General features: G+C 37.8%; 1 protein-coding gene across 1 annotated transcript in view; it reads right to left on the bottom strand.

Moving 5' to 3' along the window:
• LOC139729740 (uncharacterized) overlaps positions 1-20,695 on the bottom strand; it is a 36,638-nt gene that overhangs the window by 14,416 nt on the left and 1,527 nt on the right. Inside the window, exons 2-8 of the mRNA XM_071640674.1 lie at positions 20,195-20,359; positions 19,079-19,132; positions 15,246-15,350; positions 12,812-12,928; positions 9,739-9,911; positions 3,892-3,964; positions 3,137-3,215 (exon numbers count right to left, since the gene is read on the bottom strand). Coding sequence (XP_071496775.1) covers positions 3,137-3,215; positions 3,892-3,964; positions 9,739-9,911; positions 12,812-12,928; positions 15,246-15,350; positions 19,079-19,132; positions 20,195-20,359 — 766 coding nt within the window. The remainder of the gene's footprint in view (positions 1-3,136; positions 3,216-3,891; positions 3,965-9,738; positions 9,912-12,811; positions 12,929-15,245; positions 15,351-19,078; positions 19,133-20,194; positions 20,360-20,695) is intronic.

Below are 20,695 nucleotides of genomic sequence, written 5' to 3'. Positions count from 1 at the left end.
GAAAACTAGAAGTGGTTTATGCCATGGAGTTGTTTCTGAAAAGCTGGGACATGGCAACATGTCATGGCAACATGGCAACATGGAAAAAAAATGGGTTCTGTATGAACTTTCCTGGGTTATTACATACACAAATTTCAAGAACAGTTGCTAAAAAATTGTGAATGTATTATGCACCACAATGTTTCATCTCCTCCCCCTCCTAAGTAAATATATCATATTTGGTAAAATCGCTGAAGTAATGGCACTTCACTTAACCCATTGGTGTAACTGACTGACCAACTGACTACCAAGCAGGCATTGTGTTGATTTCTATTTACCCCCTGCCACAACTTTATTAGGCATGGCTATCAAAAGGTGAATAAAAATAAACTTTTATGACATCTGCAGAGGCCAATAATTCTGAGAGGCCAGGCTGCCAGGTATTTCATGGGCAAGCAGATTCTCTGCTATAACAGAAGGGGAGGGGGGGGGGGGGGGGGGGTCAAGTCAAGTGGAATGACAGAAAGAAAAAGAAAAAAATTCCTCAAACCCCCCCCCCCCCCCCCCCCACACACACACACACACACAGACATACCGGTACTTTTAATGCACATCCACTGAGGTGAGCAATACTGAAGGATTGTCAAATGTGCCCAGGGCCCAGTTTTATAAAGAGTTGCGATTGATCTTACGCTCGATTTATTGAGCGTAACTTGGTGAATCAAGTGTAACTTCAATATTAAGCATTAAGTCCTGTTTGATAAAGACACTTACGCTCTCAACCAATCGCAAAGTTGTTTATGAAATATAATATGCGATTGATTGCAACTTAAGCTCAATCTTTATGAAACAGGCCCCTGGGCTGACAGGTTCCCCACTACACACAAAATATCTTGGGTTTTAACTCATTGGGGATGGGCAGAAAGAGAGAGTAAAGCAGAAAGAAATGACACAGAAAGAAAGGAAGTAAGAAAAAGGATGGAAAAAATAAAGGAGAAAAGAAAGAAAGAAAAAGAAACAAAGAAAGAAAAAAGATAGAGAGAAAGAATGAGAGAAAAACAAAACAACAAATACATCAAAAAAATTAAGAAATGCATGAAGACCAATTTATTCTACATCTACAAGGGCTAGAGATTTTGAAAAACTAACGAAATTGGCCTATGCTGGCAGACTATCCTTTGCACAGAATGATACTAGAGGAAAGGATTTGGATTATGCAGAAAGAAAGAAACATGGATGACCCCCCAAAAAAAAAAAAAAAAAAAAAAACCACACGCATACAGTGTGACTTTCAAATAATGCATTTGCACAAAATAGAAAGCTCCATAAGGTGTTCTTGAGAGAGGAGAAGCACAAGCCATTCTAAACTGTTCTAAAGTATGTTATTTTTCCGTCAGAGCGATCGGTAATCACTCTTTAGATTGCTGGTATCATTTCGACATCACTGTGTGCCTCTTAAATGTCCACGTTCCCACGCTTAGGTACCAGGTACTTTGATGTTTTTCCGCTCCCCATAATGGCTACAATATTTGACATGCAAGCTTGTGAGTATTTGCAATGGATCATCATCATTTTCATTCTCATATTACTCTCTCACAGTCAGCGTTTCGGAAATGAAGCATTTTATCTGAGACATGAAAGTGCAATTCCAAGCCATATTCAAGTTGGTTTCAATAATAATCAGAGGAAAACCAGACTAACAGCATGGTAGAAGTTTCATCAAAATTGGACATTAAAAGAGAAAGTCATGGAATATTAATGTTTTCCATGAGATCAATAATCATAAAGTGTATCCTCAGCATCAAATTACCACTGTACTTTAATTGTAATAGTCCAGCAGTAATAACTTTGAGGGGGAAAGTAGAGTGCAGTACATAAATCATCACAAAATACAAGAATCTAATCCTGTCTTTGTAAACAATCAAATTTGACAATTATGAGGTGATGGCATCTTTGTCTCTTCCCATTGTTTTTGCGATGAAGATCACTATATTTTGGTGAAAACATGTGGAACTTCAAAATTCTCTGACTTTTGTACTGTTATGCCCAGCTTTGATGAAACTTCTCCCATTGCTGGTGTGATTTCATTCTGTTTACCGAAGGAAACCTGAGCACAGTGTGGATTTAAGCTGCAAGAGACTTCATCGCTCCTGATGTATTTGCCATGTATTTCATGGGTATAACTACAAAAGTTGCCAATTTGGTACTTGCAAGACAACTTTGCTCCTGGTGAAAATTATGATCAAGAACCTCATGGAGAGTATGGAAATGAGGTATGGTAAATATCGGTCGACTATTCTAGGGCTTGCAGAATTCGCAAAGAATCTACTACCAGATACATCCTGTGCATAGTATTTGCTGCTATGCATCCATGCTATGGTATGCTATTAGTCTCTACAAAACACATCTATAAATGTGGTTCAGCATAAAAGATATTTTGATCTATATCTGACAACCTGGACGCCCCAGGCTTACAAAGCATCATGTCAATGATCCCATACATCCCTTTATATCGCTTTCAGCTTTCCAACTTTCCATTTCATTGCAAAGTGAGAGCAAAACATGATGCATGAAAGTGTAACTAGGCCAGAAGACACATTCAAAAACACACATGCATGCAAACAGCTGCAAAAAATTGAAAACAAGCACATCAACAAACACAAACATATTCATGCAAACACACACACACAACATAAGAAAATACATCTTAATTAATCATTTGCCATTTCCTTTACCTAAACTCATTTTTTTTTCAAAGTTACATTCTGATGTTGACATACAATTCAATGCACTATGTCCCAAAATGCCATACTTTAATCAGACTGAACCAACAACATGTGGACCAATGCAACCTTGAAAATATCCAGAAACCTCCTTTAGTGTAGGAGATAGTTAACCTCTTCTATAAACTGAGGGAATTATTCTAAACATATAAAATATGCCTGACAATTACCTTCATCATGTTTACAGGCCCCATGATGTCAGACCAAAGTGCATTTGATTTGGTATTTACGGACAAAATAGCTCCTAAAATTTCTTTTCGAATCTCTCTACGCTGGAAGCAAGCATCTTTTAGATATTTTGTCTGTTTTCTCCTGCATAATATTCATGACAATAATATTATGATGATGATGATGAATGATCTTCAACAGCATACCATCTTTTGTCGACAAGACTGCAGCACCGCTGCCTCCAAGCCTGGGCAGACCCTTGCCTTTCCGCCTCTCCAAAGCCGCCTGTCAAAAAAAAGTTCAGCAAAAATAATTCATTACAAACTATCGCAGAAAGACTAGACAGCAAAAAACAAACAAACAAACAAATCAAATCAAAACAAAACAAAACAAAACAAACATACATCACCATTTGCCAACACATCTTTCCTCTCTCCACGTCTCAAAAACAGGGAGAAATGACACGACTATCAGACTGAGATGAGAAGATAACTAATTTATGAGATTTGTCTCTACAGGCATCACATGGATGACCACTGCACACTTTGAATGTCTTTTCCAAATTCTTTTCATGCAATAACTTTTCCACACACACCAACTCTTATTCTTATACATTTGGATTTAAAGTTCACTTCTCCTCCCCCCCCCCCCCCCAATATTCTTAGAGAATTTGTTTCACTACTACAAAACAAAGAAGAAAAAAAAATCTTTGGTTCCCCACTCTGACCCCCTCCCCTTAAAAGGGCCAAGCAAGTTATATTACTGTATCAAAGTAATATATCAGGACAATGACTACCCCCCCCCCCAGCTTAATACCAGCTAGTGATAGGATTAGAGTAAAGATTAGAATTTAGGTCAGGTTTAGGGTCATGGGAAAGCGTCTGGGGTAATTGTTCGAGGTAAATGTCTGGGGGTAACTGTCCTACAATCGAAAGCAAACACAGACCTGATTTTTCCATACCTTGTACTTGGTCAGCGTACCCTGAAGTGAAGCCTTTTCCTCCAGACTCTGATTGATTTTCTCATTCAAGTACCTTAAAGGGAAAGGTCAGATACTATGCATCAGCACTATGGATATAGTACGATAATTTTAGGTGGCATGCTGGCCAAACGACAGAAGAGAAGGACGGACAGTTGAAGATCACGTAACTTTGGATTCTTTTTTTTTTCCACCATAAATCTAAATTTCATTAACAGAGTGCGCACCAGCAAGAGAGGAGATTTACATCAACAAGTGAGGTCTTTCATAAGAAATGAATGTTGATCCAGACACATTGTGTGGCCCTGTTAGAGTCAGAGATAACAAAGCCTGCACATGTAGGTGATTTTACTGGATTTATAAGAAATATGATGCATTTTCACAAATTCAAATTTTGGTTTCTTGACTACCTCGCAATGAAATTTCAATGTCTAAAGGATGGTCTGAAATTGTTATCATAGAACAGTTTTTGGTTCCCTTCAAACATGCCACTGTGGGTTTGCTGTTGATCTACTGTTTTTAAATGTCTAATCTCCTGCATGCTTGAACACATCTAAAAATCACAACTGATTTCTATAAACTGTGCTTATCAGGGAGGTCAGCATTCTTACTGTTTCTGTATTAGGTTATTGAATATAGAGTGGGACAGCATTATCAAATTGCACAATTCAGAGTGTACAAATTGCACATGACCAATGTGGAACGTACAAATATAAGGCAGCTCTGTCAGGCTATTGTGGTCACAGATACAGCAGTACTTTCATCACAAAACCACTTGCCATTACTATTTATGATCAGATGATATGCATAAAAAAATGGAAAAAATAAACTACAATAAACCCTTTCTTGACTCTAGTATACATTTGAAATATTTATACCTCATTCCATATAATCTCAACTAAAACTGAATTGGCTACAACCATTGTGACTGCGCTTTAATGCCAAAGACAGGCATTAGATAAGAAATATGATGAACAGACAACCAACACAAACAGTCACTTGGGTTAAGGATACCAGCATGATACAACGATAGATTTGAACTGAACTGAAGTGAACTTAACAATTTGTTTTTGTTATTCATATAAATATATATGTATATATTCATTTATTTCATCTATCTTTTTTTTTTTCTTTTTTACTGCTACAGGTATTTCCATAATGTTATTCTAGTCTCTGGATCAAACATTGAGTTTGCCTAACTGCAACAAATGCTATATTTAAACAACAACAACAATAGCACTTTCATTGTTTAACTTTGCGTCCAACTTTTATAAAGTAAATCTTTCAAAGCGACAGGCCATCCTCACATTCAACTGAAGCACGATCCCAGACTAATCCCAACTGTGATATCAATTTGAAGAATATCAAAGAAGCTCATTTTCTTGAGATACAATGTGGTGTGGACATCCTGTTGGTTCTACGGGGATTATGAAAAGCTGTCCTAGCACACCTCAAGGTTCAAATCAGTATTTAATACTTCGGCACACGTTACCCCTGGGAATGCCCCTCTTGAAAATGGCTGAACTGACTGCATACACTCTTATTTGTGTACCAACATATACTTGTATAAGTGAGTGTGTGTGTGTGTGTGTGTGTGTGTGTGTGTGTGTGTGTGTGTGTGTGTGTGTGTGTGTGTGTGTGTGTGTGTGTCATGGGGTGGGGGTGGGGGTGGGGGTGGGGGTGGAAGTGTGAAGTATGTTCCTTGGTCTGAGTCATATCATGCCATTATCACCATACTCTCCATGAATACATTATTAATTTGTTTGCACTGATGCACAGTCACATGAAGGTTGCTGCTTCCTTTCCTTGAGCACAAATTGAGGGTATGACATCATCAACTCACTTATTTGAATATTCACACTGACTGGTCAAGAAATGTTAAAAAAAAACAACAACTGAGATTTCAAAATGTCCTATCTTCCTTATTTCTCATCCAATTTTTATTTTTTTGTATCATTCTGAAGGAAATAATTTTCTCTTTGTTTTGAAGTTTATGTATTTTTGGGGTGGATTTTCCCTTTAAGCGTATCAGTTCTTCTGTGGGTTAGCTTGCATTTCACAACCAGTAAAATTGAAGCTGTCTGTGAAGTGAGGGCTAAGTCAATGCATTAGAAAGGGGGGGGGGACCTCAAAACTAGTCAGATGAGGGACAGAAGAACAAAAAATAGTTAGTGGCTATGATAACAGCAGCCATAACTACAAAGATGATATTTCTTTTTAAGGCCACCGCTAAAATTATATGAGGTGTCCAAGGCCATGCCTGAAACTTAAGTGCGAGCTGCATCAATAATTTGTGTCCAGAAGAGTACGGAAGACCATTGAGCAGCTGAGATGTCCGGCTGAATCCAAATACTGCCACTGGAATACACTATTATAGTACCAGCAAGCTACCCACATGCCATAAGTGCAAAAAGGCAGAAGAGATACTTGCTGATAAAAACAAACAAACATCAAACAAAAAATAACAATAAACACATAAAGAAACAACTTCATTTTTTAACGTATATATATCTTTTTTCTTTTTTTTTTAAAAATAGACTACAGTGCACGCAATCATGGTTGGGGGGAAAGGTACGGGCAGTATACTTGTTTACAAACTTCTTGCCAGCATGTACTTCCATGTGACGGGCCTTGGAAAACTGAGAAAGGGATATCCGACTGCAGGTCACGAAGGTCACACTGAATACGATATGAATCATGTGACGTGTGTGATGCCTCTAACTTTTTTTCGTTCTTTTTTTTAGAGAAGATAGTCTAGAAACAACATCCTGGCAGACCCAGACCTCTAAATTCTTCTGTCACGGCACACAGAGCAAACGCTCTGCCTATCACTTTCTTGTTGCAATATACTGTATACGCTGTTATTTTTGCGTACAGATATTTTCGCAAATGAGGAGGTCACAGATATTTTTGGGAGATGGTGTTTTCCCGATTTTGACACCGATGCTATCAATAAGTGCACTAATGCCTGTTGCGTTGCTAAATTCACGGTCCAACAATGATTCACCAAAATTTGCAAAAATTAAACCCTCACAAATATAACAGTTTATACAGTAGTGTGTTCAACCCACCCTCATGGAGAGCTAAAGGTGTGCATATTGTAAAACCAGTAGACTTTTTTTCTTGGTTTTGTAAAAAATATTGGTTCTTTTATATAAGAAATTACCTGTGGAATGCTCTGTTGATAAGGAGGAGGTTTAATACAGAAGCCCATTGTGACTATTTTCTGACAAAAGGGGAAATGGGACATGGGTATCTTCCCCCTCCCCCTACCCCTCTCCCCCCCCCCCCCCCCCCCCCCCCCCCCCCCTCCCAATCTAGTCAGCTCCTATCAATAGTTAGTGATTACAGTGCTAAGGGCTGTTACATGTAGGAACTTCACTACAGGAAATGCAATTTGACAGGGTTTTAACTTTTAAACACAACCTCACAACACATAACACATGCACACTTTTCAAAAATAGCGCAGGGCTTTAGGTGGTCTGCACATGAGAGTATAATGTATCTTGTTAACGGTTTCGTATGCACTTTTAGAACAGCCCTTGCATATCACATCCACAGAAATTATGATTACATGATAAAATTTGCACAAACACACACACACACACACACACACACACACACACACAAATCAGAAAGTGATCATCTTTCAGATTTGCATAAATATATCACAACGCACATCACTTTTACTTTGTCAAAATCTGTCTTGAATGACAATGAATACTTCCAGCATGCTCCCACAGAAATATGAGCAGAGCAAGTCAATCCTGTCTGTACAAACATCTTCAAAGTATGAAGTCAATTTTACACCAAGGACACTGACTCCAATCTTGTGATCTGACCTCTATGCACTTATACTTTTACTTTGGATAAAAGGGAAAACACATTAAAACTTCCTGCGAAATATGATACTGCTTGCACAGGCCGCCTCATTTTTTTTTCCCACCCCTGGATATTTTGATCAACCGTGGCATGAAATATCACTTCCTGATCTCCCACGCCTGTCAAAGCCTTGCCACGTGATGGGGTAGTGGTCGTTTGGTGATGGGGCAATGTGGGAATACTCGGTACATGATGGAGATTACGGTAAGACCAGAAACATTCGCGGCATGACACTTTTGCGTCTTGGCGACCATGAAAAACAATATGAGTATGCTATGTGTACTGGATAGTGTAGACAAAAAACTTTAGCGTGCATTTTACTTTTGCAAATCATGGCTCCTCACAAAATTTGCAAAGGTCTCATGCACACATAAATTTGTTTTACAGCATATATACCTCATTTCATTAAAGGCATAATTTACCATTTGCAGACAAAACAAAAACCCAGCTTTAGTGCTTCAAAATACTTCTAAAATGTGAGTGAGGGATAGAAACAACCAATGTAAAAAATTGAATAGGTATAATCACTGTAGTATTGTTAGATATACAAAATGTGAACAATAGCTATAATAAAATTGTATTTAGACTAAACCATCTACAGTTATGGTTTAGTGAGAAAAATAGTGCTATCTCCTTATATTTTAGGCTTTATTGCAAAATTGTTATATGGTAGGATGTTTTGTGATACAACTGACCTTCACATAAATGTGATAACTCAAACATTTTTGAAATCACCGTTCCCAATGGTAAACAGTACCTTTAATCCTTAATTCTGATTGGTTGAGATGGGGGGGGGGGAACATTAACTCAACAATTGCCTTTAAAAACAGGAAGCAGCTTGGACTACAGACTTCAACACATTTCTTTTTAGATGCTACTCGAAGGATGAAAATTAAAAATGAAATGGAGGAGCAGAAAAGAGACAGCAACTGACTTCATGGAGACACAAAGTTTGTTTGTTTGTTTGTTTTTGCTTGTTGCTGCTGCTATTAACTGTCATCAGCCAGCCTGCTGACAGCAGATTTGATACACATGACACAGCGAGTTAAAAGAATATTATCCATCCCATAGTAACGTTTGAAGGAAGTACATGCAGCAAAGCTGTGTGTATTTAACCTTCCAAAACTTACAGAGGATGGACTATTTTACAAACAGCTGACCAAGTACTGTGCATTATTTGTTTTATAAAATAGTGACATGACTGAAATTCCACAGCAGACACTTTCACAAGATTTCCAGGCCAGCACCTGCTCCAAACTAACTGAACCACACACACAAACAATTCTAATGCAGGGCTGCACACTGACCCAATTTTCGTTGTCGGACCATTAGGTACCCAGTTTCTCCATATTTGTACAGGTCCATTCCTGGAAAGTTACTGGCTCAACAGTGATTTTTACTGGTCTGGACCGTCGGACTAGTGCCACTGTGCAGCATTGTGTAATGCATGTACAATACACAGGCAATGCAGCTGAAGACAAACGGTCAGTACTGCCGGCCATTAGTATTCTAATGTCAGGCGAAAAGTATAGTTGGGCTTTTAGGCAAAATAAAAGACTGACCAGGTGACAGCTCTAAGCCAATCATTTGAGGAGGATCTCACAATATATTGATAATTTGCATATACCCTATAAACATTGCATTGAGTAGATTTTTTTCTTTTTGTTTTCTGTTAGAGGATTTTGTCATGTGATCTAGAGATGAATGCATTGTAGGAATTTCCATTCAATCAAAACATGGTTGGTGAATTAGCTAAAACAAAGGCAATTCTGTATTTCCAAACAAGGATTGTCACATACTAACTCCTAGATTGCCTTTTACAACATACAAGAGTCTTGCAATGATCCAAAATAAGGCTAGTTTGTATTTCCAAACAAGGTTTATCGCCTAGTAATACCTAGATTGCTTTTTACAACATGTGATAGTCTTGCAATGATTTGTGCTCACTTGTTTTCCATGACCAGAGCGTCGACATCCACAATCCTCCGATCATCGCCATCGAGAACATAGTTAAGCTCCTGATTGAGTCTCTCTGTCTTGGTGCGGTAGTAATCTCTCTCGGTCACAAACTCCTGTTGCTCGTCAATCTTGGCCACCATGTCTCTTTCCAGGCTCTCAATCTGGCAAAAAAAAAGGATTTAAAAACATGTATACAACAACTAGAAAGCACTCAGAGAATAGAGACCTCTGCCAAACATATATGCTAAAAATGGCCTTATATCCAAATGATAAAGAATCCTTCAAAAATTCAGAAAAAATTCCTGGATCCAGACAATAATCTAAATCACTACCAAAATTTAAACAGTTTTTTCTTTGTGTCAACAGGGAGCTTTCGATTTCATGATTTTAGGCGAAAAGGATGACAGGGAACACATAAAATCAATCTGCAGATGCACAAAACTGCACATCTATCTGTTCTGGTGGTTTTCTGGATAGTTCTCTGTGGAAATAGTATGGTCTGAAAACTAGCTGATGTATTTTTAGGTACAGTACATACGTGTGACAGCCTACACAGAACATTGGATGCAAAAAACCACTTTGGGACGCAAGCCTCCCTGTTCATATGGACATCCTCAGAAAGAGAAACAGCCAATAAATCACGATGGATGGAGAAGGGGGCAGTGGGTTAAGTCTCCGTCCTGTATATCCCATCATCCCTATTATCAACTTTCCCTGAAAATCTTATCCAAATCTGTTAATAACATTTTGAGTTATTTGGCAAGCAAGCAAAACAAGCAAACAAACAAACCAATGCTGGGGAAAATGTAACCTCCTTGGCAGAAGTAAAAATGTGGGGTATGATGCAATTACCTGGACAAACTAGGAATCATTGCTAGTATTGGGCAATGTCGTCATCTTATTACAATCTCACTCTCTCTCATATCTCCTGGCAACTAGGGAGGCAGCAAACTCTGTAATGAGCCTACTGATTTAAGCCCTTAGAATATACAGGTACATTGCAAAAATGTAAAGATGTTGTTCCCTAAACATGAAATACACTCCTACTAAACTATCTCTCTGGTCTGTTTGTCTATAATCTTATCCTATCTAACCTTTCAATTCATCATCGCCCCTCCAATCCTGGCCTTCTACTTTAATACCCCCATTGACCTACACCCATATACCTTTGAAGTAGATATCCTGGCCTCTGCACTTCGCTTCCTTTCCCACTTATCTATCAATCTGTCTGTCTGTCTGTCTATCTATCTATCTTTCTATATATCTGTCTCTCTTCCCTGAGAAGATTCATATGATTGAGGAAACTGGAAAATTGGTGCTTTTTTTTTTCACTATTGGCAATTTGTTATACATTCAAGAGACTTTCAAGAGAAGATTTTGCTGGAATTTACAAATAGCTGGCTACTTGAAATTGGCCAGATTGTACTCCTTGAGTATAGAGTGGGAACAGACATGGTTGAATTGGCTAACACTATAAGACACACACTCTTTCTTTCTTCGGAATGTGAGTGGCTTTTCTAATCCATCATGTGACTTAAAGGACAAGTTCACCTTCGTAGACATGAGGGTTGAGTGAATGCAGCAATATCAGTAAAGCACATCAGTGAAAGTTTGAGGAAAATCGCACAATGTGTTCAAAAGCTTTGAATTTTTGAAGTTTCTGCTCAGTCAAGATGGATGAGAAGACTACTATAGCTTGTGATGTCACATGTGTACAACGATATAAAGAAAGAATAAAGTAAATTCAACATATTTTCACTTTTCTCGCATAACAAATGAAAAATTGACTTCTCTCTTTCAGAAGGCAGGGGGAATAATATTACCCTTAACATGTATGTCAGTAACAAGTCGAAGAAATGTGCACTTTATTCAAAAAGTGAAGTTTTATGAAATTCTCTATTTATTTTCTTTATATTGTTGTACGCATATGACATCATACACTTTAGTAGTCTTCTCATACAGCAGTGACTGCCAAGATACTTTAAAAATTCATTACTTTTGAACGGATTGTCCGATTTTCCCCAAACTTCCACTGATGTGTTCTACTAATATTGGTGCATTCACTCAATCCACATGTATATGAAGGTGGACTTGTCCTTTAAGTCACACTCTCCTTCTAGCTGATAATGTGGTAGTGGCTGTGGCAGTCTTTTGAAATAGATGACTTCTCTTGGCCCCTCCCCCTCCCTAACCTATGGCGAGACAGTGACAGTCAGAAGAAGAGTGCAGAATGTTGTGGATTGTGTCACCAAAGCAACAATTTGCTGACTGCGAACAATGAACATTTTGAATATCATCAATCTATCTACTGTAAAATCAGAAATTTTTGCATACATGAAATTTTTGCATGCATGAAACTTTTGTGAATTTTGCAAGAGCAAAGGTTTGCAAAAGTAAAATGCATGCAAAGTCTTTTGTTTGTAGAATGCACTGAATGCCAGTGGCAATTTGTAAAAGTTCCACGCAGCTACATCTGTACATGTAAAAAGGCTGTCGGCTCCAATTCACAAAAGTTTCATGCCACAAATGTTTCTGGTTATTCAGTATATATATCTCATATCTATTTTAAAGGGATAGTACAGTATTGGTGGAGATGAGAATTGGGCTTCTAACTTTTTGCGAGATACCAAGAACACACTTATGATATAGTACAGAGCATACCATTTTAAGAGGAATTCAAAGTTTATTTGATGAAAATTGGGTTTGGAATGACTGAAACATACAAAAACAAAGTAAAACAAAGCGATCGTAATAAAGTGTGGGTCCCACACTTTATTAGAATTGCTCTTTTTTGGATATCTCAGCCATTTCAAAACCAATTTTCATCAAATAAACATTGAATTCCTCATAGAGTTACATGCTCTTTCATTTTTCATAAGAGGTTTCTCATTATCTCACCAAAAAATGTTAGAAACCTGAAATTAGGTCTCAACCAAAACTATACGATCCCTTTAATCTAACTACTTGTCTTAACATAGAATATGTCTGTCTGACACATACATTTCTGACTTCTGTTGTTATTCAAAAGGCTTGTAGCGTCACAGCAGAAAAAACCACTAACCTGTTCCCTGGATTTCTCCAGCTGCCGGATCAGTTCCTCCCTCTCATGGGCGGGGAAGTGCCTGGTTCCTATCCCCTCGTCACCTATCCTCTGTCTGGCTATACTCTCCCTCAGCAGCTGAAAGGAAGTAGTGACACCGGTTAGGGTTGAACATGGCACAATGGCTAACACCATGGGTGACAGCCCAGCTCAAAACCCACAAAAAGTAGGCCAAAATAAATTCCCGGTTTTCTACATGGTTTTAAATGAGTAAGATCCAAGCTTTAAATTGATATATAACTTGTCAAAACCATCCAAACCCATTCAAAAAGTGATTGAAATAAGACAGGCTTAGGATGTGCAGTTTCATAGAAAAAGCAGAAAAGAAGATTTAAAGATGAAGGCCACTCAAGCAGGTTGTGCTCAAGTCTCGATGAAAACATGTTCTATTTCCTAATGAAAGCAGCTCCAGTCCAAAAAGATATGGTCCAGAAAATTTTCAAATATCTCAAGCTTGGCCTTGTTTTAAGCTGTATAATTTTCACAGTAGGTAGAGATTACTCTCCAAGGCAAGACAAACTTTAAAGATTTGAGTCAGTCAACCCAAATGACACATTTTGGTCCATCACAGAGAATCCCGTTCTGCGACTTGCTGTGGGTTTTGAGCTGGGCGGTCACATCTAAGATGTAGTTTTTATGGACATACATGTATCATTGCTCTAAGTCAAGTCTCTGGTAATACAGCTATCTGTCTCTAGTGGCCACCTGATTTATGCAACCACTTAAACTTTCTCTGAGGGAAATAATGTGTCAAGGACCATGTGTGCAGTGGTCACATATAGTATCTTACTGTGTATCATGGCCACTACATCACGTGTGAATCATGTGTCATGTGTGAATGTCACCAGTCAGAGTTAATTTTCTTTCCGCCAAAATGACCGATTCTTATATAATGGCCACTTCAAAGGGCCAACCACAATATCAACCAAGAGTATGAGACAATGAGAGAGATTTTTTTGCCACTCATCCGTTTCCATTTTATGGCGATTGGTGACGAACAGACCTTTTACATATCTTTGTCTGTGGTAAACAAGAGCATTTGGCATATCTGTTACCACAGGTAATGTATATACCGAATAAAATCAAACTGGCTGCCAGCCTCTCTTAAGTAGTCCCCTGTCTACAAAGGCCATCTTACTCCCTTTAGTAGACGCTACACACAGGTTTGACAGTATTACTCCTTGCCAATCTGATATGATTCTTAAAATACCATATAATTGATGATTCTTCTCTCACCAAAACTTATTACTTACATACAACATGCACTATACCATCAAATTTATTTACTTTTTTAAAAGGTCAATGCCCTGGCCACGAAGACCACAAGGAAAGAAGTATGGAGGGTGATGGTACAATTCTCACACTTTTAAAGGGGATGACTAGTAACTGATCAGTGTGAATCAGTGGGAATGCTGGGGGATGATTGTTCCAATCCTTGTGGGATTCATTTAAGAGTACATTATATATCTATTGTTGTGTGAAAATTATTTGCTTCAGAATGGTCTCATATTCAAGTAATGTGCAGTTTAATGTCTCCAGGTTAGCGTGCCTGGTCAGTGACGGGGCATTAATCTGCACATTATTTGAATATGAGACCATTCTGAAGCAAATAATTTTCGCACAACGATAGATATATGATGTACTCTTAAATGAATCCCACCAGAATTGGAACAATCATCCCCCAGCATTCCCACTGATCAGTTACTAGCCATTCCCTTTAATCTGCTAAAATAATACATTCTGTAAAAGCGAAAATGTTCATGTGATGAAATTTTCGCACATTTCGCGCAACCAGAAACTAGAGCGAAAATAAAAGCCGGCCAATATTTTTGCTTGTCACATATTCCAGTAGTTGATGTCTTGATTCCGCGGAATTAAAAACACACAAAACTCTTTGTGCCCGCCTGAGCACGAAAAAATTAGTCACGTGAAAATGTCCACTTTTACAGTATTCTCTATTGATCATGGAGCGAGAATCTCCTTGGCTCTTCCACCTAACAAAAAACTTCACCCAATCACAGCAAGAACATCTCGTCAGCTGAGAACCAGAAGAGCGTCACCTCAATTTTTTTTTTTGTTTTGTTTTTTTGGGGGGTTGAGTTATTGGTATCACGTTGTAGAGTTTGTTCTCCTCTACCTAATGGTGTCAAGTTTTAATTATTTTTATTTGCAGTAAAATGTTACAAATCAAGACAACATGGGCACTATTTTCAACCAGACATTTGGAACAATTAGGAAACAATGCTTATAAATCTTCCCATTTTTGATAAGTAAATTTTATGTTTCATGAAAATTGATTGTTTCGTTTTCACTTATAAATGCTGAAAATGTTAAAATGTGATAGCGCCCTTCTGGTTCTCAGCTGACGATATTATATGGCAGGGTTTCCTCAGACCTTAATGTCTCCCTCAGCCTCAGACAACTTCTGCCTCAGCTCCGATACCTCCAGCTCCGCCAGCCTGGTCTTCTCTCGAGAGTGACACAGGATCTGGATGAGACTCTGCACACACACACACACACACAAAAATGATGAAACCAGATATTCGCAACATTAAATATCTTCTGATCATTATCATTGTTATTATATGATATCCTATGGGTAACATTTCCTACAGTGGTGAACGTATAAAGAGGTACACATGCAATATTGTTATGTAACCCTGAAGATATTAACCCATCTGACACATCATTTAATCCGATCTTCCCTCCCATGCCATGAAATGTTTAATAACTGAATCACATCAACAATTTCAAAATTCCCTGATGGTCACACCCTGTATCTTGTTGGTATACTGAAATATTCATCTGGCAATTGGTTCCAAAATTAAGCACACACACATACATACACACACAAACACATTTAGATGCACACAGATATAGCATATCCTTTTGAAAGCAGCACTAGGAGAAAAGATATTGAACAGGGATAAATGATGAAATCAAATCATCAAAGCAGCCATGCAGGGTTTAATGACATCATGAGAACTAGTATCGACGGACTAAGCTTGTTTTTCCTTTCAAAATATATAATTATTTTTGGTTCAAACCAGTACAGAGAGCACAGCATGAGACTGCTGTATAGTACAATGCAATAGTACAATGATTCATTGTCCTGGCAGCAGAGTGTGAGCACCGGACTGTGCACAACCTAGCTGTGTGCACCAATGCAAACTTAAGCTCTTTTGATCAACTTGGCTGTCTCTCACCACGTAAATCGTGGCATCTTATGACATTTGATATTCCAAGAAGTTCAGATTTACTTTTATTATTATTATCATTATGATGATTTTGTTGCTGTTGTTATTCTGAACTTTAGAGATCTACTTCTACTTCTACAAGTGTTACTACTACTGATGATGATGATGATAATGATAAAAATGATATTAACTTTCATGGTTCTATTGCACAAATAGGCAATAAAACATTATTATTAACATTTAAAAAATCTGGGCCCCATTGCTAGAAATTTTGTGTTTAAAAGAATCTTATGGCAATTCAGAAAATCAAACACAAGTCCCCCAAATCACACTCAACTTTGCATTTAGATGCAATTCTGTTGTTGAACAGTGACTGAATTTAAATTCAAATATCAAATGCATCTCTGATCAAATGCAATGTTGCATTTGACTCGTAATGGTCAAGAAAATTGCCGACATTGTAGCAAAAATGGTATCGTCCCCACTGATAAAGCTGACATTTTATTAAGCAAACTTTATTAAATAGTGTAAAGTAAAAATTGCCGACATTGTAGCAAAAATGGTATCGTCCCCACTGATAAAGCTGACATTTTATTAAGCAAACTTTATTAAATAGTGTAAAGTAAAACCTGTCGCTAAGACAATGGTGAAATTCATCTATTGAACGGTCAGTTTTCATCAACTGCGGATATGTGGTCCGTTGATTGTAACTTACACTTTCTGCCTGTTGTTTGTGTTCAGCTATTTACTTGACAGCTTACTTCATACGATGACTTCACTGAGTTAACACCAAATCATACCATGTTACTAGCTCATTGACACTGGTTCTCATCAAATTAAGTCAATTCAGGCCAACTTTTTACTAGCAGCTCTACAGTACAGAGTCTACACGAGTAAGCATCCAGACAAGAAACAAGAAGTATTCCAAACTCTACAAATAGATCAGGAGCAGATTAGGATAGCAGGTGAATGTGACTAGCCTTTTTCCTTTCTGGTTTAGATTTTGATTCTTCTTTGTTTTTTAATGCTTCACTAAGCATCAGAAGGAGCTAGAAAATTTGGTTTCTACCGTTGTAGTCATGGTCACTGCACATTGTGCAGTTTTTGTTCTGTTGAGTGTTCTAGGTGGGCTTTTGGTTTTGGTTTGGGTTCTGCTTGAATGCCTTTCCTCCAGGGTCAGTGAGTGAGAACAAAACAGTCTTCTCAGGCATCAACATATCAGTTGTCACCTGTGACTGGTGATCACTTGCATTTAACAAAGACAGACAGGCACGTGCAAATGTCATGGGATGACAAGCATTGGTCCCTTTACTTATCAACCCATTGAGGACAGACTAGTTTTGCTATAACACATATTTCCCACAGCCACCTGCCCGAGTATTCTTGGGACTCGTCTTCAACGGGTTTATAAACAAGAAACAAAACCCCCTGCGTGAAATCTTGGTTCATTGTCTGCAGTTCACTTCCAAAGCCTGTGGCAAAAACTTGCTATTTTGTGAACTTTATGCCTCGAGTCATACCTGGTATTCAAGGTGACTATAATTCTGAAACCAAACAAGGGCTTGGTTTTGCTTTGTGGTAATTCCTGTGAAAGATTTCAAGACATAACCCTGTTTTTGTGAAATTTCAACTAAATGTCAAAACTGTAATCATTCATGTCAACTTCCTTGTTCAACTTGCAACTGTTTTGTATAAGCATGAGTGAATGTGTCTGTCTACAGTTGTGTGTGAGTGTGTGTGTGTTTGTATGTTTAATGCAAATTATAATTTACTAGCACTTTGTTCTGCTACTATGGGGTTAAAGCATACAATGTGAAACAAAAATTCCAAAAAGATATAGTAACTGTCTTTTAGAGGTAAAAGATCCTTCAAATAAGCCTACTGTGAAAAGACATGGAAATCATGTTCCCTGAACTCTAAATACTCAGGACTGCTAAAACACATAAGCAACAACAACAACTAAAAAGGTTAGAATGAAGATGCTCTCCATTAGCTTATAAATCACAATGTATTTCACTGTCAGTAGTTCATGTGTCTGAACCCCAATATATGCGATCTTAGAATGAGCTTACAGCATAGACTATGCAGTGTAGAACAATTTATTTTGTGGCTGCAAAGATCAGTCTATGGCTATGAGAGTATGTGTGCAAATATGCACTGAAAATATGCAAACATAATTGCACTTAACCAGTAGATCAACTAGATGTGTGGCATACAGCAGTAGGGTAAGTATGAAGTTAGCAATGATATAGTGCACATAAAAATAGAACCCTCCTGTTAGTTTCCACAAGCAAATGAAATGAAAGAATTAGCAAAACAGAATGCATATACAACTGTGCTCACTGTTACATGGTCATGTACACAGATGCATATATCAAAGAAACCTGATTCAAAGTGACTTATTGAAATCTATGATAGACTCATAGACAGTGATACGTTTTTTTTTTTTTTTTATAGTTCATCTATTGAATCTTTCATACCTGTCCAATGGCATATGTTCAATCTTACTTTTACTAGATTCATTCTTTTTTACTTTTCTTGAGCTATGTTGGCATAATTTCTCACTGAGACTTATTCATATTACTAACTTTGGATTACACAATTATCCAACTACTGCCATGTACACAGAAAGAGGGGACGTGCTCAACTTTTGACAAATTAGTTTTACTGCATGTGGTGCAAAGGTGCAAATGCAGAGCTTCAGGGGACAGAAATAATCGGGCACCAAAAACATTATACCACAAGGGAGATATCATTCAGGAGGTGATGGTACTCTGGTCTCAATCACGGGATAGCGAATAAGAGCTAACTGAGACTACATATATGACCCCTGAATTTCTCTGCTTATTTGTACTGGTTGTCATCATCATCATCATCATCATCATCATCATCATCATCATCATCATCATCATCATCATCATTAAGCCTTTACACAACATGGTGATGCAACAATATTTCACAGAAATTGTGTCACAATATGCCCAGATAATGACTGATTACTAGCACGGAACCCGATGAAAACCAGACTTACATGGTTTCTCCTCTCTGCTACTGGATCTCCGTCATGTAGGGAAAGACCAAGCGCCTGTGGAAAGAGCAATGACACAAAACACATGGTTTCTTTCCAGGTTATTCTCCCAGCGGTGAAGGGGCTATGGCAGCTGCACATTTTAGTGAGGAAATCAGCTTTAACAAGTATGGCCATCTAGTCTGAGATAGTGTATCTATAATCCTGAAATGAACTGTATGCTCATTGGTGATGTGGCTTTTGAATTACAACATGTATGCGTCATGCTCTACCTTTACAGTATTAACATTCCATTGCACAATAGAACCAGAAATTGAAACAATCTGGTTGAGGTGACTGGTAAACTGCCAATTTGAGCATGTATCTAAGAAAATCATATTTTTCATGAGACAAGTTATCAAGGAGGAATGACCATCAGTGCATATCTAAATATTGTCAGGTGATGAGAACAAAAATGTTTGTATTTTCACTTGAACAAACATCATAGCTCCCTCCAAGAATAAAACAAATATGAGCAGTGCTCTCAAAAAAGGTATGGTTATAGGAATATTTCATGTTTTACCTATACAATGCCTACAACTGGTCACATCCATTTCAATTTCAATTTATTTCTGCATTTTTTTTTTTTCAGGAATACAATGTGCAAACGAAAATACAATAACACAGATTTCGGTTAAATGACATTTTCTGTGGAGATCAAGTGTTGAAAAAAAATCTATAAATCAATAAGTCATTTAAAGAAACAATACAGCAAATTCTTGCATTTTCACTTTCGTGACATATTCCACATTGCCGGAGCTGTCACAATAAACATATACAGCTGTACATAATGATGTTTGATGAGATGACAGCCCTTTCCTGAAAGAATGACTAAAAATTATTCTCAAGGATTTACTCAAAATAAAAAGGGGTGGAAGATTGGGAAAAGAGAAAGGGGGGGGGGGGGGGTGTTAAATATATCTAGATCTGTAATCTTTGTTTTCAAATCTGGCAAATTCATCCACACACAATATTACATTGACACATCTGTTTCCATCTCCAAATTGCTTTGTCATTCTTCCTATTTGAATGCCACTGATATTGCATTAGCTAGAAGTGCCTGCTAAATCAAGCACTCACCCTTTCGCGCTCCTCATACTTCCGGCGCTGGGCGTGGAATTTCTCTCTGAGCTGTTCTGCCATCAACTTGTAGGCATCCTTCTCCTGCCTCACGTTATCAAGCTCCTTGGCAAGTACGAGGAGGGCTTCTGACTTGGCCTGCACCTTGCGTTTGCAAATGTTGAACTGGGTCAGGAAAAATAAATCATTTGTGAGATTGAAAACGTCGAGATTTCGGGCAAATAAAAGGATGGGGGAGGGGAACAACAAGGAGGATGAAAGAGAAAGAAAGGAGATGGAAATAAACATATCAAAAAAGCAAAGAAAATGATAGTCTAAGTCAACAAACAGAGAATAGTAAATTGAATTTGATGAGAAGAGCTGTAAACATGAAGTGCATTTTGTAACAATGTAGTTGTGTACATCGGTACATGTATGTCTGCTCAAAGCCTGGAGGTGAAAAAAAACCAAAAAACCAACAAACTGTCGAATAGTTACACTTGATAATAACCTTGTATTCAT

This window comes from Diadema antillarum, unplaced genomic scaffold (assembly GCF_040938485.1).
Source record: "Diadema antillarum isolate AM-2024a unplaced genomic scaffold, OU_Dant_1.0 seq00000262_RagTag, whole genome shotgun sequence".
Lineage (NCBI taxonomy): Eukaryota > Metazoa > Echinodermata > Echinoidea > Diadematoida > Diadematidae > Diadema > Diadema antillarum.
This window is presented reverse-complemented; position numbering and strand designations above follow the sequence as displayed.